General features: G+C 42.5%; 3 protein-coding genes across 12 annotated transcripts in view; 2 read left to right on the top strand and 1 right to left on the bottom strand.

The window, feature by feature from the left end:
• puc (puckered) overlaps nt 1-7652 on the bottom strand; it is a 21600-nt gene extending 13948 nt beyond the window's left edge. The window contains exons 1-4 of one of the 2 annotated variants that reach the window (XM_011312045.1): nt 7548-7652; nt 5728-5992; nt 5115-5306; nt 1229-2047 (exon numbers count right to left, since the gene is read on the bottom strand). In XM_011312045.1, coding sequence (XP_011310347.1) covers nt 1229-2047; nt 5115-5306; nt 5728-5992; nt 7548-7637 — 1366 coding nt within the window. In that variant the 5' untranslated portion in view covers nt 7638-7652. Of the gene's footprint in view, nt 1-1228; nt 2048-5114; nt 5307-5727; nt 5997-7547 lie in introns of both variants that reach the window. The other variant, XM_011312046.1, reaches the window with a different exon arrangement.
• A 943-nt stretch (nt 7653-8595) lies between these two features.
• Nucleotides 8596-20572, top strand: unc79 (UNC-79 domain-containing protein). 9 transcript variants are annotated; one of them, XM_011312036.1, is made up of 29 exons: nt 8596-8739; nt 8840-8959; nt 9034-9195; nt 9253-9423; nt 9493-9768; nt 9839-10071; nt 10151-10365; nt 11191-11216; nt 11271-11531; nt 12017-12335; nt 12399-13041; nt 13125-13280; nt 13522-13651; nt 13735-14056; nt 14130-14469; nt 14527-14728; nt 14784-14978; nt 15057-15170; nt 15444-15592; nt 15656-16009; nt 16070-16211; nt 16409-16595; nt 16689-16950; nt 17008-18648; nt 18713-18964; nt 19048-19872; nt 19943-20083; nt 20153-20275; nt 20339-20572. In XM_011312036.1, exons 1-29 carry the CDS (start codon nt 8718-8720, stop codon nt 20528-20530), a joined length of 8175 nt encoding a protein of 2724 aa, XP_011310338.1. In that variant the 5' UTR covers nt 8596-8717; the 3' UTR covers nt 20531-20572. The 9 variants fall into 9 exon arrangements, with proteins under 9 accessions (XP_011310338.1, XP_011310342.1, XP_011310336.1 ...); XM_011312040.1 differs by having other exon boundaries at nt 11191-11492; nt 13534-13651; nt 15057-15128; XM_011312034.1 differs by having other exon boundaries at nt 11191-11492.
• Nucleotides 20573-20869: 297 nt separating this feature from the next.
• LOC105270837 (mitochondrial fission regulator 2) lies at nt 20870-22765 on the top strand. Its single transcript, XM_011312030.1, has 5 exons — nt 20870-20954; nt 21524-21704; nt 21943-22091; nt 22154-22373; nt 22531-22765. Exons 2-5 carry the CDS (start codon nt 21526-21528, stop codon nt 22676-22678), a joined length of 696 nt encoding a protein of 231 aa, XP_011310332.1. The 5' UTR covers nt 20870-20954; nt 21524-21525; the 3' UTR covers nt 22679-22765.
• Nucleotides 22766-25514: the final 2749 nt, after the last annotated feature.

Here is a 25514-nt window from a genome sequence, read left to right as displayed (position 1 = left end):
CCCCCTGCCCCCGCACCCCTTAGAACGCATATTTGAGAAATAGAAAGTTTTTCAACAGTTAATGACAAAATAAAATAAATTAAAATTGCAATTCTAGTTATTGAAAATCGAGGCAATTAATTGGTATTAATTGATATTTATAAAATTACTAATTATAACACAAAATTTTGTTTATTTATAAACAAATTTTTTTGTTTTGGAAGCAAAGGTATTTTTCAGTGAATCGTGAATGTTGATTATAAAATGTTGATATTTTTAATTTCATAATTGATTTGGTAATTAGTTGAGTAATTGATTGATTGCGGGTGAGATCACTACGGGTTTTAATTTCTCGATTTTAAAAATTGTTTACTGAGAGAACAGATGGTGCGGGGATTGTCTCGGGTTTGATTTTAAATTTGTTGTTTATGAAATTGTTGCCAGAGAGAGGATTTTGCATTCTGCACGACGTCTAATCAACGACGCAAATTGTAGAGGTTTTTTTTATTTCTTCCTTGGAACACGAGACACGTAAGAAGTGAGGGAACATGCATCGGTACCACGTGGCTTGTTAGATTCTTTTTTTTTTATCTCTTTTTTTGCCTCGCGCTTGAGTTTGCTCGGTGCTGATTTAATTGGAATTTAATGTCACAGCATTCCGGGTGAGCTACACATTAGAATTGTTTCGACACCAGTGGAAGTGGGTGAAATAAAAAAAAATTGCTAATGGAGGTGAATATTTCATGTGGGACAATTATTTCCATTCAATACGGTTATTTGTTGAATGATTCAACTCCTCCTCGCGAGAGCTACAAAAACTGTTCTAAAGAAAAAATCGGTATCGCCGCTTGAAAAGTGGAGCAGAATCGAGCGACTTCGATCGCCGATAACTTGGGATCGGTCCAACGAAATTGAACGATTTTTATTTCATTTTGAAGATCTATTTTCAGCCTTTAAAATCCACTAAAAATCATCCGATTTCGTCACGCGGTTTCTGAGTTATTAACACTTCAATACCGAAGTGGTAAACTAAGATGAATGCATTTGGAATTTGAAATATTGGAAGTCAGTTTTCATCCAATACCTCGCAACGAATGCACATGTCAAATTTTTCGCCTGAACATTATTTCTAAAAAATGATGAGAGCAAGAAAAAAGATATCTATAAAAAAATCGATATCTTCCCTAAATCCCGAGATAATCGCCAAAAACATGTATAAAAAAAAGTGTAAAAATAAAAAATCACTCACCAATCAGAAGAGTTGGCTCCCGATGATCTTCAACAAGTGCAGTAATAACCAAAAACAATGGATGCTGTACAGGTAGATGCTCAAGATCGGCAGTGCAGTCGTCATAAAGCACAACCTCTTTGTAATGTCGTTTTCTCAAAATATCCTTGCCCTCCCTGGCAGTTGCCAAATCAGCGAGCGTTGCCTTTCCCATTTGCAATCGTCTCCGATTGAATCTGTCCGAGCAATTAACATTAATCGCTCCCCTCACATGATTAACATTATAAACAATAAAAGGCCGACAATCAAGTATAACAATGCTATCAGGCTGTAGCTGCATACGTCTCGCCAATTCATCAGGATCAATAGTTCTCGATTGATTAATTATTAATTGTCGTTGTAATGTTGTTCCCTCATTGCAGGGACTCGTTGGGAGACTTACGGTCTCCAGTTTGCAGCGTTTTGATTGACCAATTGATGATGAGCCCTGATGACTGCTCTGTCGGTGATAGTGATGATAAAAGTGATAATGGAGTAGATTATCTGTGTCACCTATGTCGATGCTGTTTGTACTTCCACCACTTGCACTCGTTGACATACCATCCTGGGTACTGCAATCCGATGATATTGTTGATATTGTTGATAATGTTGATAATGTTGGTGATGTTGGGGTTGTTGGTATGAAACGATCGCACGGTGGTCCGGGCTCGCTAAGACTACGATTGAGTGCGAGCTTTAGGTTGTCCCGGGGACGTCCCGCCGACATCGGCTCGCAGCACACCAGGGTCGACATTGGAGTGACGTCAATACCAGTTATAGAGATGCCAGACGATGATGATACTGAACAGGGACAGAAAGACATTTTTTTTTTCAGGCAATCCCCCTTTTTTTAAACAATCACTAGAAATCAGTCAACAAAATCAACAGTATCGATTTTTTCATGCATCTTTTTTTTATTTTACAACTGCGGGATTATTATTCGCGGGGTATTTATTTTTTTAATAATTATATCGGTTGGATAGAAATAGGTGGTATTATTTATTTTTGGTGTTATCAGGTGCTTATCGCATCATTGATTCGGGTCTTATTGGCAAACTGGAGTTCGGGTAATTAATGAAGAGAAATTTCAGACAGCACATTTTAAATGGTTCTATGTCGATTCACGATTTTATTTTGAATTTAAAACTCTTTGTTTCGATCGGACTGATAATTAAACTCGTTACCACGTGGAGTAATTACATATTCAGGTCTAGATTCTGCGGACTTCAAGAGAGAAAATCCTTTTTGCCAATTCACCTTTGACGTCATTTTTAATTACCGGATAGTAAGACAAATCGTTATTAATTCGAGTGCAATGAATTACCGATTCGAACGTTTACTTCTTCAAATTGTCTTTCTATAATTTTTTTGAATTATTGTTTTAATTGAATTCGATTATAAAAATGGTGAATGAAAGAATCATTTTTTCTGCAATTTTATCGCGGTAGTCGGGAATATTTGAAAATCGTTATCGTCCCGTGATAAACCGATCAATCCCCGCGGCTTTTTCAATCGCACCTCAACAGTAGCCGAAATATTCTCCGGAGTGACTCAGCCCCTAATATTATCTCCGGACCCGCGTAAACCAAAACAAATAGACCGACAAATCGAAAGAAAAAAAAAATATAATAACCGAGTACCGCGAGCGCCACCAGCCTCCGAGTGAGTAAACGCCGTGGAATTTTCGGTGCGTCGACACATAAAACCGGCACCGAACAGGTGTACACACTTCACCTGCTGCCGATCCTCTGCCGAATGATCGGCAATCCCCACCCCCCAGGAGCAGCTTACCTTGCAGTGTCCAGCCTCTGTTTATTTACATCAACCGATCACAAAATCTATCAGCTATCCTGAGCCTCCTGAGGTGGAAGGTGGGGGGATAGAAATCGGTAGGGATCAGGCGAGGCCGTCCAGAGGTTCAGACCGGAAGGAGCCGCGCCGAGAGCACCTGACGTCCATGGCGGCAAATACAAATGAATATCGGTTCCCGGTGAAGAATACCGCGAGCTGTCACGATTTTTTTCTTACCGATTTTTTTTTTGTTACCGATTTCTTGCCGATTTTCACTGATAATCGATTGATAGACGGAAGTAATTGATTAATCAATGGTGTGGCTCGACTGTCCTCGTCGGACGTTGAACAGTAACTGGGGGGACCGGTCGCGTCACGGCCTCCAAAGCTCTCCACATCTACATTTACAGAAGTTATTCTACCTGATGGTGGGAAGGGTGATCACGTGGATGTTGTGTAAGTGTATTTTGTCCTCGTTGGGACATTGCGCGGCGGATGATTGTGTTGGTGGTTACTAATACACTGATAATACGCGATCCCGAAGCGACTGGTGAGTCATCCCCGAGGCGCTGCTATCGGTCAACGGGAGGGGGAGGACTTCTCGAGTGGATGACGATAACGAATTCCACGCGAGGACGACCGAGTTCACCACTCTTCACACTTTTTTTTTCCCCTCCTCGCCGATGGACGTATTGCGATCGAACCGATTTTTTTTTTTCGATTTTTTCCTGGGTCGAAATGTTGTTTATCTCATCAAATTTTTGGTCCATTATTTAATTGCTATTTAATATTTACGAGAATACAATTTTTATAATCGATTTTTTCATTTAAATAAAATTCTAATTCAGTGATTTGTTGACGCCCTTTTGATTCTGATCGACGCGTTAGGATAATTGAAGGAAATATTTGTAATTAATTGAGCAATTGTGTGAAATATGGGCTGGAATTTTCTGTTGATCCCTTGAAATGGAATAATGGGAGATCTCAGGATGAGCAAATGCGCAATCAGAGTCGACCGTAAAAAGCAGTAAATCGGTACACATTCGAACGATAAACAACGAATGACTCGTCCAATCATCACGTACACCGCCATAAACCGCAATTGCTCTTATCGCATTTTCGGGTGTTGATTGCCAAGTGTTTCTCAAAACACTCGACAGTATTACGCCGAAATTCCACTGAATTTCTAAGAATCGGTAAAAAGATCGAACGGAATAACTCCTCAATTATTTCCCAAAAATTCCCCAAAAATCAATAAAATTTCTTATTTCATTTAATGAAATAAAAAAATAAACATTATCAATGATAAATAAAATTGATAGAAAAATAATTGATATTAAATAATAATTGTTTCAAAATCTAATCTCTAAAAACGACACCGATTTTCCCTTCAAACAATTAATTGAAATATTTAATTATTAATAAATTATTGTTCCTAGAGATAATTGCGGCAATTTTGTGCTAGGGTAAATTGAATGAGAATGACTTTTCGTCAGTGAAATTGGCGTTGTCGAGTATTTTCCCGGCAATTAACCGCTGACAATCTCCATCCCCAGTGCGATATCAATTTTTCCATTACTATCATTGCCATCATCATTATTTCGAGAAAACTGCGCACACCGAGACACCGAAGACTGGGGCTCGTGATAATTCAACGCGCAACAGCGCATGTTCGCATGTATTGCGATAAACGAGGCCGCATGAATGTACACTATGACGTCACGAAAAAAAAAAACGCACCGATAGCACAAACGAGGGGGGTAATTATGTCGAGGAGCAAAAAAAAGGTACCGATCAATTCTCGTTAAGAAAAATCATTCGTTGGAAAATATTATTCGTCACTCGCAACGCTCAACCGAATCTGTTCCGGTTTTTATTTTAATTCCCAGTCAAATAATTTCGAAAATAAAAATTAAAATAATAAAAACTATTTACCGCGAACTATTCTCACGTAATCCCTTTTTTAAGTGGATAAATTGGGAATTGATGGAGAATTGTGGGAATTGTTTGGTTGTGATTTTGTTGTCTGGTGATTGGAAAATAAATAATAGATCAATTGTTAAATTGTTTTTCCTACCTTTGCACGGCTGAAAGTTGGGTCGTTTGATTCTCGGGAGTGTGACACAGGTTCTCGTCAATGATGGCATGGTATCCTCTGGGTGATGGGGTTCCAGGGACAGGCGGAGGGATTTCCTGGGGATATCGCACCCTTCCAATTCACTGGTGAAATTACCTGGGCGTTTTAGGGGCAGTGCTTGTTCCTCGGCAACTGAAAGTCGAGTGGATGAATTATTATTTTGTCGAGTGTGTATCATCGGTTTTGATCAATCGTTGTGACGTTTTTCCGACGCACCGAGCTGATTACAACAGGTGACTAACTGGAGAATTGATGACGAAAATTCATGAGAAAACGAGAGGAAATATGTTGACTTGGACTTCGGCCCGTTTACTCCGAATGGTGGAACGGGTTTTTAGGGGGTCGATGCACTTTACGTGGAGATCGTACGGTTTCGATTCATGATTTCGTTATTTAGAATTAAAACTAGCGACTAAAAAAAAATTCTTCGTTGTCAGGAAAATTCCAAGGAAACTTTAAAAATATTCGTAACTCAAAATTGAAATAATTAATTGATGAAAAAAAATCGTGTCATTAAAATGAAATGATCTGATAATTGAAATGAGAGACTCACTGGAAATCTGAATGTCCGGTGTCTTGTCGAGAAGACCTGGGGATCTCGGTCGACGGTTCACCGAGGACTGCGTGTCACCCCGGCAGAGAGTAGATATCGCACTCATCCTCTCGACCTCAAGATCGTCAACAGAAGTGCAAAAGAATTTCCGCAGCTCCTGAGTCAAGAGAAATGTTCCTGAGAAGGTCAGGGGAGCATCGAATATCCGCAGGTTAATTTGTTCCTGGAGGATGTCATGATGACCCTGAACCTCACCAGCGAGTACCTGCCTGCAATCATAAAATTAATCATGAATTATACAATTAATTATGAATTATAAAATTAATTATGAATTATAAAATTAATAAAGAAAAGAAATATCTGGAAATTATTCTCGTGTCATTAAAAAATTTCACTGCACATTCAAATGATTCGGAAATTTTGATATTCTCGTCGATGCCACTATTCCTCTTGAATTTATTATTCACCCAGTTCAAACAACGTGACTATAATAATAAAAAAGCGATGGTCGTCTCTCTGGCGCATTGACTCTTTGAGTCATGCGCCAGGTGGACCTTGGGGCGGAGACAGGAACTGATTCTCCAAGGCGAGCCAGAAATCACCGGGTGTCTTTGTTAACATTTAACTTCATCTTCCTCTCAAATAAAATTTATTCACCAGTGCGCAATTTTCCGTAATTAACACAATTAATTACCGAACAATCAAGGAAAAAGTTTAAGTGAATTCAATGAATTATTCGCCGATTTACCCAAAAGCTGTCAATTTCTCGTAAAAATGGTAAAATACTTTTTCATTGTTCAATAAATATCCGTCAGAAAAGATCTTTTGTCATTTCATTGTAAAATCAATAGTTTCTCGATTAACGGTCATTCAATTGATTGATAAAATTGATGGATAAGTCTGCAGTTATTATTGTTCTTATAAATATGTCTTGGGTCTAGTTTCTGGTGACTAATCACTTGCTGACAATTCCCTGGCATGAACTCTGTCGTGACAACTTCCCCGAGTCGATCCAACCCCATCCCCTGGTGAACATAAATACCTCAACGAATACTGCAATTGCACCTATCGATCGAGGCTAGATGCCCTAGTATTAGATTTCATTCTCAACTGCATGACTTTTTTAACTCTGAGACGCAGAAACTCTGGGTTATAAAAAAAATACGCGGGAGTAGAGAAAATTGTGGGGAGTTAATCGTGACAGTGGCATTGCGCAAATTCAAATCCCCACGTGTGTTTACGGTAATAAATCGGGGGAGAGGGATTTTCAAATGTCTCGCGAGGGGAATGTATTTTACTATTAATTCACTGGGGATTAATGGGGAGACATGGGACACTGGGGGGTAATTTATCAGTTCGAGTGGATAATATTTAATTAGGGATGATTGATCACCTCAAATCTATTACCAATCACTCGTCCCTTCATTTTTAAATAAGTCTTATAAATATAATTATTTAAATCCGGGATTAATTGATTTGTTGAATATTTCATTTTTTTCGAACAGGAAAAATTCAAATTTTCAGATAATTTACGGTAAAAAAATAAAAAATACATTGAGGCGATCGATTTGACGACAGGCGAACGATTGCAAGTGATATCAATCGCCCTGGGTGCAGCCGGATGACGAAAATATTGAAATAACTCGGGAGTGGAGAGAAATTGAGAATTGGATGGTGTGAAAAAGGGGAATCCCACTGGGGAGAGGAGTAATTAGTTTGACATAGGGAGCGCGTTACTCAGATAATCAAATAATGCGTTCATAAATGACTCTATAGAAATTTAAAAAATAAAATTTATTTATGGAGTTGATTCGATTTACCTGATTTATTCGGACGATCCTGTGGTACTCGGTGATGGTGTACGTCAGGGGATCGCGGCTCCAGGGTTGAGACGACACTGGAATCGTCATATCATCGTCGACGCTCCACTACGTGTCCAAGGCAACCATTTGGATCGTCGGTTACTCGCAGGCGCAAATGTCTTTACCACCGATGATTCTCCATGTGTATTTCCTGCGCGAGCGCACATGGGGTAGACACGGCGTCAATGTTTTTTCACTTTTCCTCGTGTATGAGCTTTCCCCGTGAAATCGATATCACGGGGAGGGGAATGTATTTTCGTCAGGATTGATCAACGAAATCACCCGCGAGGAGGCGATGAAGACACGAACGCCCTGGAGAGTAATTCCCTCGGAAAGTTCATTTTTACATGATTAGTTCTTCATCAGCTGATGGATTATTTCGGCTACTTGTCCTGATGAGGGAGACTGCTGAAAAATATAATAATAATAATTTTAGGGGGAGGAGAGGGCATTAAAAAAAATTTATTGCTCCCTGAGAAATCGGAAAAATCGACTGTTTGTTATTCGTCGATTTTTTGTATTGGGTATAAATTTTAGTATTGGATCGTATTGGATCGTTTAATGATTAATGTTATTAATAATCAGATGTGTTTCAATTGCCGCGGGGTATTTTTATTTATGGAATTTCAAATCGATATTCAACCTTAAAATGCACCTCGTGCTCCGTCCACTGATATCGATCACGTGCTTATTCGTGACACACATTCGTGGGTTCACTGTCTCAATAATGTCATATGGATTGAGCTCACGAGAATACCATCGACATCAGAAATATCGATGACTAGATAGTTCAGCGATATATTCTTAGCCATTAAAACCGCATCCATTGTGAATCAATGAATTACAGGGGATTGAATCACCCCAGATTTCCATGAATGAATCACCAGAGTGACTCTCACTTTCCTTCCAAAACGGTGGAACAAAAAAAAAGCCCCCCGGAAAATTCTCGCGCAACTCCCGCGGGAAAATCGATGCGCGATTGCGCAATTCGGGTGAGGACATGACACCAGCTGGACCATCACCGGGAGTTTTGTTGGCAGAATAAAATCTGTTTATCCAAAACGTGTGATGGAGGAGAGATTAAAAAATTCATATCGCAAGAATATTTGATGATAAGAAGTTGCAGACATGGGGACCCGGTCAGCAGCCTGTGAGTATCATTTACATCTTGTGATTATGTAATTTAATAATCTACTGAGAGAATCGTCAGCCTCTGGGTTCTGAGATAATTCCAAATATTTTTCACTCAGACACTCTCAAATTGTCGAGCCTCCACGATTATTACCTGAGGCTGCTCCATGGAACTCAACCCACACCCTCAGGATTCGACATGGCGAATACTGTGAAGTACTTCTCCCAGACACTCCTCTGTAATTAAAACTTCACGTTGAATTTATAAAACTTCATGTAGAGAAAAATAGTCAAGCATTCCTAAAAATTCCAGCGTTGTTAAAAGAAGTGCGTGAATCACCCCTGGAGATGATAAAATCCCAGAGATTCGATACCGAGCGAATGGCCCTGTACCCAAACCTGGACTACAAACAGCTTTACAACGCCCTGACGCAGCTGATCGACGTCTCCTCGTGTGTGCACATCGGCCTAGCCGGTGAGTATCCATTAATTTCCAATAAATGATTCAAATAAACAAAAGGATTTGCTCCAGCATTCGGTCAAGCCCTGCTGCAGTGCCTAGCGTCTCTGATGCCTTTCCTGGAGCACGACCTCCTGGACAATCTGCCATATTTGACAGCGAGCTCCATATCAGTTCTTCCACCTGAGCTGCACCAGGAAGTCGTTAATCACCTGTGTTTCTACATCCTTCCATTCACGATTAGTACGCACTATCACAGAATCCATGAATTTCTGACAGAATTCCCATAAAAAATATCTGAATCTCTTTCAGCGAGGAAAACTCTGGACGAGTCCGAGAATCACGCAAGTCAGTCCGTATCCGCAGTGATAATGATGGTCTTCCAGTACTCGAGCAATCCAGCTCATCATTGTCAACTTCTGGAGTGTCTGATGGCCTTGAAGCCAAATGTTGTCAAGGATATCCTGTGTGTGGTGGCGTACGGCACAGCCCCAGCAAAAGCATCAGCAGCAAAGCTCCTGTTTTACTACTGGCCAACATTCAATCAAAATCTCTTCGATCGTAGAGCTGTTCTCATGAAGATCGCAAGTAATTATTCCATCTGTGAAGATAAATCCAGGGGAATCCCAACGAATGGAACTTTTAACTCAATTTTTAGATGATCTCGCGCCGTTCGTCTGCCAGAGAAACTCCTGCCCCAACTCCGGTAATGCAGAAGCTGGAAAAGTCTGCTACGATCATCGAATATCCATAACATTTGCCACTGAATCACCACCGCCCCTCTACCTGTGCATTGAGTGCGCTAATGAGATTCATAGAGGATGTCCTAATGAGACGTTCTACGATATTCTTCATCCCATGCAGCAGGTGTCCATGGTCTGCGAGAATAAGGTGGATTATTGATCGGCTTCGATCGGCGAATCTTCGTGGGATATTGACTGAGATGTGAAATTATTTGTCATTTTTCCAGAATTGTCGAGCCACGGACAAATCAGCGATAAGCGTGTGCTTCTCGACGGAGTGCGCGAGTTACAACGGAAATCATCCGATCCGCTACTGCCAACAGTGTCACAACATCAGACATAATAATCGAAGAGGTGGAGATCACGTGTTTCATCTGGCACTTCCTCACATCTCCGAGATGGATAATCAGACTCAGACCTATTTGGTGCAGGCCATTGTCAGGTAACTGCCAGAATCACTAGACCTGATCAACCGTGACAGCAGACAATCGACGATACGTTGATTAAATCGTGAATTATTGTTATTAAATAATGAGCATGTGTGTCATTGGTTTAATGTTAATGAATATATGAATAATCATTGTCATTGGGCCTCACTAATCAATCAAAGGTCGCAGGTCATTGTTGCTTTATCGTCTATGTCAGCTGCCTCCATGCTGCTTGGTAAGACCACCATGGATGGACAAAACCAAACGAATTATATGATTTTTATCATTTACAACAGTGCATGAAACACAGCACTTGTATCTCCTACACGTAAATATATCTATCTGATAATCCATGCATGGCTCTCGGCGTGACTCTAGACACTGGGATTCCCTTGAACACCTGACTAATTCTATCGAATTTATTTTCTGTACAGAACTACTTGTTTAGAAATTTCAAGAGGAATTAATTGTTCGTTGAACCTAGACTACTCACATCATGAATAATCGCGTCAAAAATATATATAAATTATTCCTGACATATTGCTTTTTTTATCGCAAATATATGCGCGTATAGTTAACATATATTTGGTGTCCGCGGGGATTCCCCGACGTTCCTCGATTTTATTTGATGACCACTAAGTAAATAAAAAAATGAAAAAATAAAATCAGTGCAGTGAGCAGTCTAGGATTAAAATGAATTTAGAATTTCCGATTTATCTCACAGCCTATTCTAATCTGCTCTATTTAAAATAACCGTGAGGATCTTGGTGGAGTCATTATCTCTAGATGATCCTCTCCCTCGGGGTTCTGGATATTAATCACTGATTTTGATTTTACAGCCTGCTTAAGGAGGCAGAACCGCTAAGTATGGATTCTAACAGAGATCCCTCCGAATTAAATACTAATAAGGCCGGCATAGGATTCCCAGGGAGTGTTACTGGTGCTAGTGGTAGTGGAGTTGGTGGAAAAATAGGACTTTGCGATCCAACGACCCTCGAGGAACGTCAACTACTCGGTCGCTATGGTGTTTGGCTACTTGTTGGACTTTGTACACCAAATCGTGATACACCCATTGAAATACTCGGACGTTTATTATCAATGTTATTTCATTGGTTTCATGTCACTGCGTACTCATTCGATGGTACTAAAAAAAGCCTTATGCACCTTATCTTTTCTGTTGGTAATTTAAAAAACTTTTGCATTTTTACCACTTACTCTACCAGTAGATTAGGTAGTGAAGTGGTTGATACAATTCTCAATTGTAATCACCAATTGATAACAATTTTACCATTTCACTACTTCAATAGAATCTAGATGAGATAGTTGCCGCGATGGTAGGCACATTCTCACTCTCTCTCTACCTTAAATGTATTGTTCATTTATTCAGTGGATTTGACGACCCATTGGGCCCACGGGGAGGTAAAATTTTGGTATCTGTGTGCACGTATACACCCAAACGATGTGTCCATATCACATGTTATTTACGTTAATTAATTGTCATTTGTGTACAAGAGTGCGTCTGCATCGCGGCTGAGTACTAGACATTGGAATGCCTATAAATCATACGACATGGATAAAATCATTGGCTCACTTCATGCATGTTGTTACTCCAGTGTAATTAATCAGGCATTGGGTGTGAATGTTTATGAGTTGATGGGCTTCTAGGACAAGCGGAGAGCACTCTAGAGAAACTCAAGACGGAGTACGTGTGCGGATGGTTGGGTGAAGTTATGAAGACCCATTATCAGGTGTTCATATCGTGTTTGCTGCCGCATCCAGCGGATTATGTGAGGGTGGGCGGTCACTGGGAGACCCTGGCCTCGAGGACGTCTCACCTGAAGGACGGCCTCAACAGGCTATTTTGTTTGGTGCCATACGAGGTCATCACGTCCGAGATATGGGACTACGTTATGCCCCACTGGATGGAGGCAATGGTCAACGATGTGCCCGAGAATGAGCTCCACGAGTTGAAGATGATTCTCTGGTACAATTAGATTTATTTAATTGATGGAATCGTTTACGAGGATCTTCTTAATATTTTTTTCAGCAAAATTCTGGACACGGAGATGAGTCCCCTGGGCTTCGACGCCAAGAAGATGTACAACTTCGTTGCAAAACGATTTATCAATACCAGCGCAAATGTCCAGGAGCAAGCCCTCAATTGGCTGCAGACTCTGACGATGCTCGAGATCACTATTCCTCTGACTCAATTGTTCTCGATGTTCAGTGATGGTGTTGCTGTGATGAGTACAACGAATACAGCGGATTTCAATGAGAAAACGTACAGAGCAGCGAAGACCAATGACGAGGATCCCAACATGATATGTCCAGTTGTGGAGAATGAATCTGGACAGTCGACTCCTCTCTCCGACGACATGGCACCCATCCAGAGGCACATGGAGTTCACTACGAATGCCGAACTCAATCTGTCCTGCTGTATTCTGATGCTTGACGTTCTTCTCAAGCAGATGGAACTCCAGGACATCGACAGGCACACGGGTATCAACACCTGGGTGTGTCGTGACGCGTGTCACCTCATGAAATCCATCGTTGCTGCTAATTGGAATGACTGTCACTCGTGCAAAGAGGAGAATGAGTGCACCTACTGCGAGTCCAGGATTATCTGGCATCAGCTGTGTCTCCAGCTCGTTATGTACCTCTGCCCGGAGAATCCAGCTAATCCACCGGATGTGGGTCGATTTTATTGATAACACCTGGTATTTTTATATGTCGTTGCTGTTTTTCATTGATTAATTAAAATTGATTAATCAAGGTGATCGTTGACGAGTCAGCTGAGGATCACGGCAGGAAGAGTCCACCCGAGTCGTCGAAAAAGGGAGACTCAAAACCGGATGTCGTTATAAATATGCCTGTAGCTGAGATGCATCCTGTATCCGGTGTTCTAGTTCACATGCCCCACGTCAGCAAGGTAACGATCATTCCCCATCGATCACTGACCGAATATTGTGCTTTGTTGAATAAATGTATATACACCAATTGTCATCAGTGTTTTTTTCATATCGATATGTCGTTTTTGGATGTTTCTTTTTTATCGAAATAAAAGTATATATTCTGTGTGATGATGAACAAGCGCCGGTCCAACGATACGGTAGGATTAATCTCGATGTTTATGAAAAATTTACATTTTCCTACCATTTTTTTAAATTCAGTTCTTCGAACAGATCATGACAGCAACAGTAGAGACAGTTTCTGAGCAACTCGATCTTGCTGCTATTTTGCCAGCGGAGAAGGTCATGTCGGCAGTTGCTCGAGCTGTCACACTGTCTGAGTCGGATGTCGGTGAGTTGCATTGATTTTTTATTCAGCTAGTGCACGATTAGCTTTGCCGGTTGCACGTGCGGATTGATTGAATTATTCGTCAGCGACTGCGACAGCCAACATCGGCAAGGCCAACATAATCGGTGAGGACGATCAGCCAGTGAGTCCGACGTTGGAAGCCGATGGCGATGACTTCTGGCACACGAGTGTTGGAAAATTCAGGTTCAACATCGAGGAGCTGCCGGAGCAGCTGCAGTACATCCACAAACTGTTGAAGGAGATAGAGACCGTGGATGCACCCGATATTCTCTACTACATGCTGCAGTGTCTCAACGTCATGGTCCTCCACGGTGATGCCTTCACCACAGCCGTCAAGGATCATCAGGGGTTCTTCATCTGGTGTCAGGAAAATCTTCTCATCAAGAAGTGAGTTTAGACACTTTTGGATAGTTAAGTTCTCCGATGATCTAGACAATTGACTCAATTGCCGTTGCTCCAGTTTATGGGAGCTGCTGAACGCGGAGCACTCCCACATAGCTCAGGTGACGGTGCCCCTGCTGCTGCACTGCATCACCCTTCACTGCGGAACTGATACATTCTGGCGGCTCGTCCAGGAGGAATTCCACAATTCAGACTGGCGGGTTCGATTTGTGGCCGTCGAGAGGGTGACCCTCATAGCGAGATTCATGGACTCAACTCCCCTGAGGAGTGTCTTCACTCTGCAAGCGGCCCTGGCGAATGCCTTCTGCTACCTAATCAGCAGCATGGACGACAGCAACGTCTACGTCGCCCAGAGGGCCACCCTCAACCTGGGAACGATCCACGACACGGCTGTCAGGGTGAGTACATCAATTAAATCATCAACACCTGAGACATGACGTCCTCGTAATTCCCAGAGTCTCATCCTCTGTCTGGAGACACAATTCGACTCGGTGATCGTCGACAGGCCGATGGTCCTTCAATCTCTCTACCAACTCCACAACAGTTTGAGCGATCGTAAAATCCTCACGTGGGATTTCTTCTTGAATCGTTTCGACGCCCTCTTCCTCGAGGCCCAAATCAGTCTCGAAAAGTCCGGTGATATATCCTGCCTGCGAGGTGCGTCACCTCAATTTTCACGTGTTACGTGTTTCCATTTGAAATTTATTTTCAGACCTGAGGAATACCGACATGAACAGTGACACGTTCATGCGAAAATTACATCGGGCCCAAGAGGCCCTTTCTCAATCGGACGGTAGTGGAGCCAGTTCGGTAAAGACACTGAGCGCAAGTTTCGGTACTAAATGGCCGTACAAGCGGACAATGTCGGCACCTGCGTCGATGATTCCCCGTCAGGATACCAAACAAGGTACAATTCATCAGCGATATGTCCCCCAGATGTAAAAAAAAAATCACAATTCCCCGCTTTATCCGCTTTATCTCGCAGAGAAGGAAAAAATATACAGTCGCCAGTACTCGGCGCCAATATTGAAGCGGAAGAGCTCGAGATTTGGTTTGGGTCAGTTGCTGGGGCCAACCCCGCCTAATAACAGTTTACCAGGTAGAGTAGTGTATTATGCTTGCTGTAGATGGATTTATCTGGTAAATGTGCCTTCTTAGTGTCACACGGAAACTATTCTAGGAGATAATAGATTAAACACTGATAGATCGGTAAGTCGGAATGTCATGAGAAGATTTTAAAATCGAGTCCATCTACACTGGTATTGATTGGTTGCATGATTATTCTGCACACATCGCAATGCACTTCAGTTGAGTAGATCATCTAGAAGAATAATAATCAATAACAAGTGCTGAGGCTGCGGTTGTCTTGCAGATGGTCACGTTCATTCATTGAATATTGTGGATGAGGTCGGGGCATTGCCAGGGTACACTCACAAAATCGTCGAGCTCGAGGAGGCGGACAAGGAGACGATGCATCTCCTTGTCTTTCTCTTCATGCAGTTCCTGTCGAGGACTGATCAGGTGATTTTATCTGGTGCATCTGGAGCATTGAGTCGTGGTTTAATGAACCGACGTTCTCCTCAGGCTTATCCCACCGATGAGAAACCCCTCTCGAAGACCCAGGGAATTGTCCTTCGTCATCTGTATCTTCTGCTCGGGTACAACCAGACGGAGAGGGTTTTTCATCTGTCTCCTCAGAGACTTCGACTGTCTTCGGTTTTCAATGTTTTCATGGCTAATTTACCACAGCTGTTGGATCAGAATCATGTAATGGGGTGGATGATGATTCCTCCCGTGATAGCTGTACTTCAACATTGTCCATGTCCACCCTCAAAGCTACCACCCATTGATCATCAATCGGTATCGTACAGCTTGTGGTATCTCGAGCCTCATATACGACGCTCCTGGCTCATGTCTTTGTTGGTTGTTCTTTATAAGGTTTGTCGATTCATCCACTTGATGAGTAATCGGACTAGAAATTAAGCGATCATTTTGCAGTGTCAGTATGGACAGCAGCCCTGGTGCACGCAGCTCCAATCATTGATTAAAATCGTTTTAAATACATTGGACGCTCAGCATCACCAATGCAAGAGAATTCCACCGATGGTGGTGATGGCTGGGCCGCCCTCTCGTTCACGAGGTAAACGGTATATCCGAATGATAATTTATTTTCCATGATTAGGTCACATTCACCTGCGCCGATTGCTCAAAAATCGGACGGTATAAAATTTTTTCTCAGGGCTTTCATTGGAGAGCTTCTTGATATTTAGAAAAAATTTAATAAGAAAATTTACGGTTGTCATGGGGTAATGAGAAAAATAATTCTGGGACCGTCAGACGTTTCCCAGCCATCTCTTGGGGCTGAGCACGATTTAATCGGTGAAATAGACAGCGAGAGCCCACCAATGCGCGCGCAAATAATTTCCATTCACCAGAGGAGCCCAGGGCCGACCCTGGGCCAGACCCACACCATGGAGACTCACTGGGAAGAGTCGGCGTCGCATTACGCCAACAAGCACACGAGGTACCTGTTTTAGTAATGAGTATTTAGGCCCTTAAGTCGCTTTGCTTTGGCTCGCTTTGAAATAATTCGCTACCAAAAAATCGCTATAAAAAGCAATCCCGATGATACGGAGTCCGAGCTCGCTGCAATACCCGAGAGTCCGAAATCCGACAGTACTTTGCACAGTGGTTCCCTGGGTGAACTTGAGGACAGTTCAACCCTCGCTGGGCGAAGCGCCTCGATGATGATGATGATGACGAGAACGTCGATGCCAGGGGGTTTTCTGACCCGCATGGACTCGACACCAGAGCCAGACCGAGTGAAAACCGAATCGAGGCCTACATGGTTTCTCGGTAACGAGGATGATCCTCACCAGGTAAGAATTAGTCCTGATGAAATGATGCCCGGGGTACATCGATTTTTTGAATCCCAGGGTAAACCCTCGGCTCTTCAGAAGAAATGGAGTGTTCAGGAGGGGGTGAAGATGATGGTAGCGAGTACGCTGCTGACTGGTCAGCACGACTTCAAGTCAAAACCTCCAGGAAAGACCCTGAGCATTCCGGAGAAGGCGGTGCCATCTCCAGAGGGTCAAGTCGATCTCAAACAAAGGCCCCCAACAACGATAACAGCTCTTGTGCCGACGGTTGGAATCGCGCGTCAATCAAAACCAGAGTCTCCACCGTTTGAAAAAATTAGTCCAGTGACACCCAAGTCTGAGCACATTGAGACACCCGGGGGAAAACACCTGGGGAGACAGAAGAACGTCGAGCAGACCCCACCGTTGACCTCTCCCGTTTCACCCTGTCAGACTTTGACAGCCGGTGGAAGTGATGACTCGAGTAGTCCAGCTGTCAGTTCGATCTCATCCCAGCGAACGTCGACGGATAATGGCCAGCACCCGGTGTGGCATCCACACCAGATTACAACACCAACGATGGAGAGGCTCTTGCCAATAGGAACCACTGCTCGGTCAACCCTGGCCCGGCCAAATCCAAGGATTCTGAGGTGTGATGAAGCTTATGGCTCTCCTGAATCTCCACTCTCGAAGATGGACGTACTGACAGTGAACTCCTCTTTCGAGCAAGACAGCGAGACCTGCGCCTCCAGCGACATGACGAGCCCCAGGAGTATGTCGCAACTGGAATTTCCCATGCCAGAGAGATTACTCCCAGTGGGGATGAGCAGAGAGGGTGTCACTGGTTTAGTGGAGCGTGTGAGACAAGCACTGGGGGTTCCAGAGCTGGAAGACAGTGGTCAGATCATCGAACAGGACCACGAGATCATTCAGCCCCAAAATCAGGACAGCGTTGCCTCTGAGAGTCTGTCAGCACCTCTCGTGACAGCAGATCCACCCTCCAGCAGGTCTGCCAGCCCCAGGAGACTTATTAAACAGGTGGCACTGGAGTCACCACCGCCTGTCGTGGAGACTGATGATTTTTGCTTCAGGGTTCTCGATCATGAGAAACGAGGAAGACTGAAGGATCACGCTAGGGCACAGAGGGACAGACGAAGGGCCTATCCAAGCACCAGTCACCACGTTATCGGATCAACCAGGAGAATGGACTCCTGGGCTGGGCCCAACACTCAGGGAAATATGGATGCAACTGCTCAACAGGCGTGTCATGCTGATTTTAATCTCAAGCAGAGTACATTCCGAGTTGGTGATGATTGTATTTATGACAGGTGCTCTGAGTGTGGCACTGTCAAGGAGGAGTACTCAGACGAGGAGCTCGGCCTTTGCATCATCACTCTGGGGACATTTATTCATCGTGAACCAGCACTTGCAGCTCCATTACTCCCGGATATCCTCGGAATCGTCACCAAAGTCGCTCAGAATGCCATGTATCCCTGGCAGAGCGAAACAAATTTGCATCTACCTGGTGGTGCTGTCAGCGTTGCTCATCAATTTCTCAGGTGTGTTCTCCATCAACTCGCACCCAATGGAATCTTCATGCAGATGTTTCAGACTCACATCAATGACGCCACGAGGATGGAGTTCTTCAGGAGTGTTGCACAGGCACTCGTTGATTTCAATGAACTCAATCCCATTGCACCACTGCAGCTGCTGCTCGAGGTAATTAATTCGAGACTCGAGGGTGTAACGCACTCGAAGAAATCATGGAACTGGATATTTTCAGACGCTGAATGGAAAGAAATCACTTCCCGTGGATAATCTACCGATAATTCTTCATAATGTGGCTTGCTATTTGGATTGTCTTCCCCTGGAGGCCGGACTGGGACCTGGGGCTGCCACCTGGAGTGGACTGCTGGCTCATTTCGATGGATTCTTCAGGAGACTGGTACTCATGCTGGCTTCCATCGAGGATATCACACCTCTTTTGAGGATCATGGTGTCGATCCTGAAGGTACCAGGAATTCAGCAGACGAAGGTATGAGGGAATTAATACACGAAATTTTTCTTGAAATAATGGAGTGAGTTGTTGATGCGATAAATTAATTTAATTCCCATCAGAGCATTCTGGATCCATTCTCGAAAGTCCTGAGCTACGCAATCCAGCACTCAAACCTGAAGTACAGCTACTTGACGGACTTGTGCTATCTCTGTCACAGGGGATACGTACGGGAGCGTGATAAGCACTTCCTGGGTCGAACAACGGTGTTCGAGCTGGTGCAAGCGATGAAATTCAAGACAACGATACCAGACAACAATTTTCTCCTCCTTCTGCAATTTGTTTTACAGGACGTGGGTGGAGGCCTGCCCTCGACAGTCGTCCTTGAAGGAACTCAGAGTGAAATTCTACCCCCGATCTACAACACCAACGCCTCGGAGTCCCTGAGGAATCAGATACCGGAGATCCTGGATTTTCTCGCGGATTTCCACACCCTCAGCAAAATCAAGAGCTACAGCAAGGGTATGCAGGAGGGCCTCAACGAGGACACCCTCGGTGGCATTCTCAAGTGCGGATTCGCTCAGTACTTATCACTCGAAATTACACGCGGTAATAATCGTGAGAACAGGGCTGTTGCCAGGTATCTCCCCTGGCTCTACAGTGCACCCTCGATGGTGCCACAGGGGGCGAGAGAATATGTCGATACAATCGGCCACATCAGGCTCCTGTCGTGGATTTTACTCGGGGCTCTCACCCACACTGCCATGAGCTCCGGCAACAGCTCTCACAGTCATGGACCACCTGTTTCCATCGCCCAACCCATTCCCCAGGAGGTGTCATGTCATATTGCTGATCACATCCAGGTGATACTCTCTGGATTTCCTGAGCAGAGCAAGGCCTCAGTCCTCCAGATGTCCTCACTTTTTCATGCTTTTATTCTCTGTCAGGTGAGGTCACTCTCAGGGTCGGAATTCATTTGATTAATCAGAATTAATGCAATTATATCTTGACTTCCAGCTGTGGACGGTCTATCTCGAGGAAATATCGAAAAACAATTCCTCTAATAGTGAGAGCTACAATGTAACGATGAATATTCTTGTGGAATTCTGGGGTAAGGTCACCCCATCGATCCTCCAGCTCGTGTCGACCTCGAAAGTCGTGAGTTCTTCCCTCTGAATTTATTATAAATTATCGGTCTTGAGAGCCTCACGATTTCTCTCGTTTCAGCTCGCAGAAATGGTGAATCTCCATTTTCTCAGTCTTCTGGAGGCTCTCCTGGAGTGTCAGTCTGTCCTCCTCAGCAAACTCCTGCCTCTCTGGAGTCCCATCCTCTACTCCCACCACGCACAGGTATAATATCAATCGGTCGTCCAATTTTCGCATTTTCGTGGGTTTATACAATTTTTATTTCAGCTCTCCGGGCATCTCCAGATGCGCCTCCAGAATTGCAGGAATTTTCCTCCCACGCGGATGGCTGAACAGTTCATCTCCACGAGACGAGAGTCAAATTCTGTTTTACTCCGGTGGCTTCATAGACTTCAGTTTAAAATGGGACAGATTGAAATGCAGTCCTCCACAGTCACAACTCAGTTTTACTCGATTTAAATAGACGCGAAGATTAATTAAATTTATCTTGCGCTTGAGATGTTCTCCTCCAATATATTTAATACTTGTTTATCCTTTGTCTTTTTATTCACCCGATCCCATATCCAAAAAAAATAACCAACTACTGTGCCGTAATAATTAATTTGGCGACGAAGATGTCAGAAATTTTTCCAACTAATTAATTTTTCACTTTCACTTTTCGACACTTGGATGAATTTTTCAGGTAAAAATTATAATGCAATTAATTAAAATCCGCAAAATTCCCGGGGATAAATTATAGATGGCGTCAGCTGACGGCGAGTGCATGACGCCATCGAATTTTTTTCCTTCATCTCGTTGCACTAGTGCTCACACCCGGTGGACGGCGTGACTGAAGCATCTCCAGGGTAAAAAATATTGAAAACAACCTCAACTCGACTCCAAAGTAAGTAAAATCGTATTTGAATGGTTTAAAAATATTTTCACATCATTTCCCCTCAACAAATAAATTTTCATCATCATTTTTTGGTTTATTGAAGGTGCAGAGATATCTTCTCCCTCTCTTCCCGATCCCCATGCACTTTTTCCCCATTCCACAAATATTAAAGAATATATCCCACATTAATCCCTCGTGAATTTATCGTGCAAATAAATCTCGAATTTAGGCAAGAAATTAATAGGGGGAATAATAATTCATCAAAAGCGTGCGAATGCCCTCGTCCTGGACAGAACAACAACCTGTCGTCAGCTGTTGGCTGTCTTCCCAAAATAGGGCAAGAGGAAAGAATTTTGATTTTGTAACTAGTAAATAAACTCCGACTAAAAAACGACAGAATGGTAATTGTTGAGGCGAATTGTTGCGAGTGCGTCAATACGTATTTTTAGTTAAGGTATTTGGGTCACGTGTAACAAATACATTTCTGGGTCAAACGATTGATTATTGAGGTGGTGGTCTCAACCGATTAGGGAATTAATTAGGCGCGAGGTTTTTCATCACTAATTTGGAATTTTCAGCTATGGAGGAGGTGCCTAAGGTGTATGGCAGGAGACGGAGTATTGTCAGGAGAATTGGATCGTTTTTACCGTTGAAACCTCCACCCAAGATTTATGTCAGTGTGACAGCACTTCATTCCATGTCCAGCTCTATGATCAATGAGGAGAGCAATGGAGTGACTGGAAATTCTGATTTTGGCGAGTAAGTTATCACGGGAGATCATCCTCCGAGAATTTCCCGTTTTTATGCTTTTTATTTTATCGATCCGGGGTTTATAGTGCAATAAAACAAATCGGTTGTCGTGGAAACTTCACGTTAAAACCCCCGATGAAATTAAATTACTGAAGAAATACTGGCAAAAATTTTCTCGAAACAATTTCTTCAGGATGTAAAAAAAATATTTTCTAAACATTAATAATTGATTTTCTTCTGTCCTCAGAGGGAGATTATCTGGTAGCAAACCCGACTTGTTAGAGCCAATTAGTTTTGGTTCTGAGGTGCGACTATTAGCGCTGGAGCAGGAGCTCCAGGAATTGAGGACGCAGGTATCACTAATAGTGAAAACCTCAAGCCATGGAAAGACACATCGTGAGTTGAAAAAAAAAAATGAAGGGGAGGCCACGAATCTCGAGTGATATTTTATTTTCCAGATTCGTCACTGGCTTCTTTATCAAATGGAAACACAATCAGAGAAACCCATCAACCACCCCAGCCCCCGCCCCTGCCACCACCTACAACACCGCATATAGCGAGACGATCAAGCCTCCAGGATCACAAGTTAGAGGACAGAAAGAAGCCTCTGATAGTGCAAAAATCGATGGGAGATATGCTCAAGGACATCGACAAAGTTAAATTAAAACCCATCGAGAGGTAGAATTCCACATTAATTATTCCCATTCACATCCCCTTTCTCTTAATTCAATTGAATCAATTGGATGAATTCAAGCTCTTAATAATAATAATTGATAATTAATCGCTTGGATAATTCAGTGTTATTTTAAAAATTGGGACTCACCCCTCGTGTCAGGTCACCTGGAGGTCGTCCTCTGCGTCCGAAGAGGGAAAACAGTCCGTGCAATGATCTTCAGGAGATCCTCCGGAGGAGATACGTCGCCATGAGGCAGTCTCCGGACAGCAGAAACTCCTCCACTTTGACGATGGACGACTCCTTCTGAGGGAATCTAGAATTCAAACATGTCGCTGAGAACTTGGGGGATACCTCGAGCATTCCTGGGGCCTGAGGGATTTAGTTTAAGGAGAAATACGTAATGAGGCAATAACGAAGTGGAAAACGTAATAGATAACGAGATCTGATATTTTCGGATAAACGTGCCGTAATAAAATTTAATTATCTCGATTGTTTCAGGGATTATCGAGACTTTCGACTGGTTTTTATTTTTGTGATAAAAAAAATTCCTGGGGGAAGAATTCGGGGAGAAATCCATTGTCGATGGAAATGTCACGTTTTACCACTTCGGTGTTGCGTAGATTAGAATTTTCATAGAATCAGAGAATCTCCTCTGGGCCAGTCCTAGTGTTTATCACTTTCCCGCCATTTTCTCATCTCTTTTACTGATATTTTTTTTCTGTGGATGATTACCTCATTTAACCCATCCAAATAGAACTAGCGAAGTAATTAAATGAAATCGTGTCAGAATCCCCCGAAATCTCCGGATAAATAACGAAAAAGGCCCGCCATTTTGAGACTAGCTCTGACAATTCCAACATCAATTATCATAAAAAAAAAAGCATGCGAAAAATCATCGTGATATTTAATTGATATTTTCGTATGATCCATCGGAGGAACTGGAAAAAAAAATGGCCTCTGAATTTTTCCAGAGAATATTCTCACACCTCAGGAATAAACCGCGGGAAAAATTCTAGCGTCCATTTTCCTGCCATCCTCCATTTTAATACCTTACAATTTTCTTGTAGGGTGCAATCGATACGTTAAACTCATAAATTTTATCGAAATTCTCATTACAGAATGATCACGTCCTTCGTAATTATCAAATTAGAGAGTAATTGATAACGTGTACAGAGGTGTTTTATACGACGAGGCTTTTACCAACAAATACGATAATAAAACGTTATTGTTACGCAATACGAAAACAAATCATTGTTTCGATGTTAATTACCTCCATTGTCCCGTTATCTTCGCCTTCAATTACCAATTATCACTACAATTGTTCAACAATGTGCCGGCTTGTCTTTTGTTTGCCGTTCTGTCGCTATTTCCACGATTTGTCATCAGGTGTCTCCACCATTAGGGGAAAACAAGAGAAAATCGCGGGAATCGCGGGAATCGACTCGAGAAATTGTTGAATGGCTCGTTGTCATCTCGATATCATGATTACACATGATTTCATTCGATCTGACTGACGATCGCGAGAAAATCGGTACGGGAATTGTGAGTAGTTATTTATACCGGTTTTTCTGTGGCACTGGTGATTGCTGTTTATTGTTGATTGATTATTGCTACGATAATGAGAGAAATCAGGTGATGGGGGAAAGAGAAATCAGTGAAAATAGCGACCGGTTTTTTTTTTTTTTCGAATGAGAAACCCATGGGTTTATGGCGCTCGGATGGCCTCGGGAGTTTTCGCCTTCGACCCTTCGGAGTTGTTGTGTCACTTTTATTTTTGGTGAGGTTATGGTGTTGTGTTTATTGAGATTAAATTATCGTTTTCATCCGGGAAATTGACGCCGGGGGGATGCATTTTTTGGGATAGTCAGTGTTTTGGTAGTGGAGGTCGTTTTGGAAGTATTTTTTTTTTGGAGATCGTTGCAATTTTTGGGGGACATCCTGATAGGGTGAGTTCAATTACGAATTTCGATTTATTTGATTGCATTTAGTAAATATTCAGTTGTGCACTTATGGAATTTATTGTTATTGTTATTGGCGATTATTGAAGATGGAGGAGAAATTAAAAAAAAAACAATTTTTATTGTTTCAGAGATTTAGTTTATTGAAAAATTTTCCATTTTTATATTTGAATTCTTCTGTGGGTCCGGAGGAAATATAAATAACAAACTCTTAAAAAAATAGCTCGTCCATAAAAAAACGATAAAAAAAGCTATTGGATACTACGAAATTTCAAAGTGCAAATAAATGTTGACATTTTCCATTTACATGTAAATTTTTAACAATTTTCATCGCCGGATATTTATAGAACATCTATAGAGCAATGAGATATAAAAAAAACATTGAATTTTGTGTATTGGGATGGAATTACGGAATGAATATTTCAATCCCAGGAAAATGAAGACTTGTTATCAATTTTTATCGATATCAAGTGCTCAGTGGATTAATTATTTTTTTGTGTGTGTTGATGAAGGATTATGGGACTTCCACGACTTCCCCTGGACATCACAGTTCCCCCAGGAGTTCTCTCTCGACGTGGAGGAGTTCTAATCCCCCGGAACCTTCTCCAGAGTATAATCGAGGTGAGTTTCAACAAATGTTAAACTTGCTATCGCGGAATCCACTAATACCAATCGAATTCTGGGATTAATTATGATGGGTCTATGGACTCGGTGGAAGTTTGTTTTAATGCACCGTGGGCATTCAATTACCTACGATAATTGCCAATTTCAACCCTTGGGTTTCCGCTCTTTCCTCTCGGTGCGATTATGGAGATTTCGGATATTGACGGTGGCACGGGGTGGAAATTATTCTGAGGGGGTGAAATGTTTTGTCGATTTTTTTTTTTCATTTTCCATGGTTTTGGAAATGAAGGTACGAGGGATCTGCAGGTGCGTGATGTCACCATCGCGGATCGATACTGCAACTGACGCACCCCTGGGTGAAATTTCCAGTTCTCACTTTGCGACGAGCCCCTGGGCCCTCATCCCCTTCACAGGGTTCAACCTAACATTAGCCTCACGCGATTGCTCTTCATATTAAATTCCAATAGCATTCCTATTTATTTTACGAGACATCATCACCAAAAATAATCATTTATCTATTTTCCCCTCGACTCCAATAAATAATCAATGATTATTAATAAT

This window comes from Fopius arisanus, unplaced genomic scaffold (assembly GCF_000806365.1).
Source record: "Fopius arisanus strain USDA-PBARC FA_bdor unplaced genomic scaffold, ASM80636v1 scaffold00096, whole genome shotgun sequence".
Taxonomy (NCBI): Eukaryota; Metazoa; Arthropoda; class Insecta; order Hymenoptera; family Braconidae; genus Fopius; species Fopius arisanus.
The sequence above is the reverse complement of the archived record's forward strand: the minus strand, read 5'-3'. Positions and strand labels throughout refer to the sequence as shown.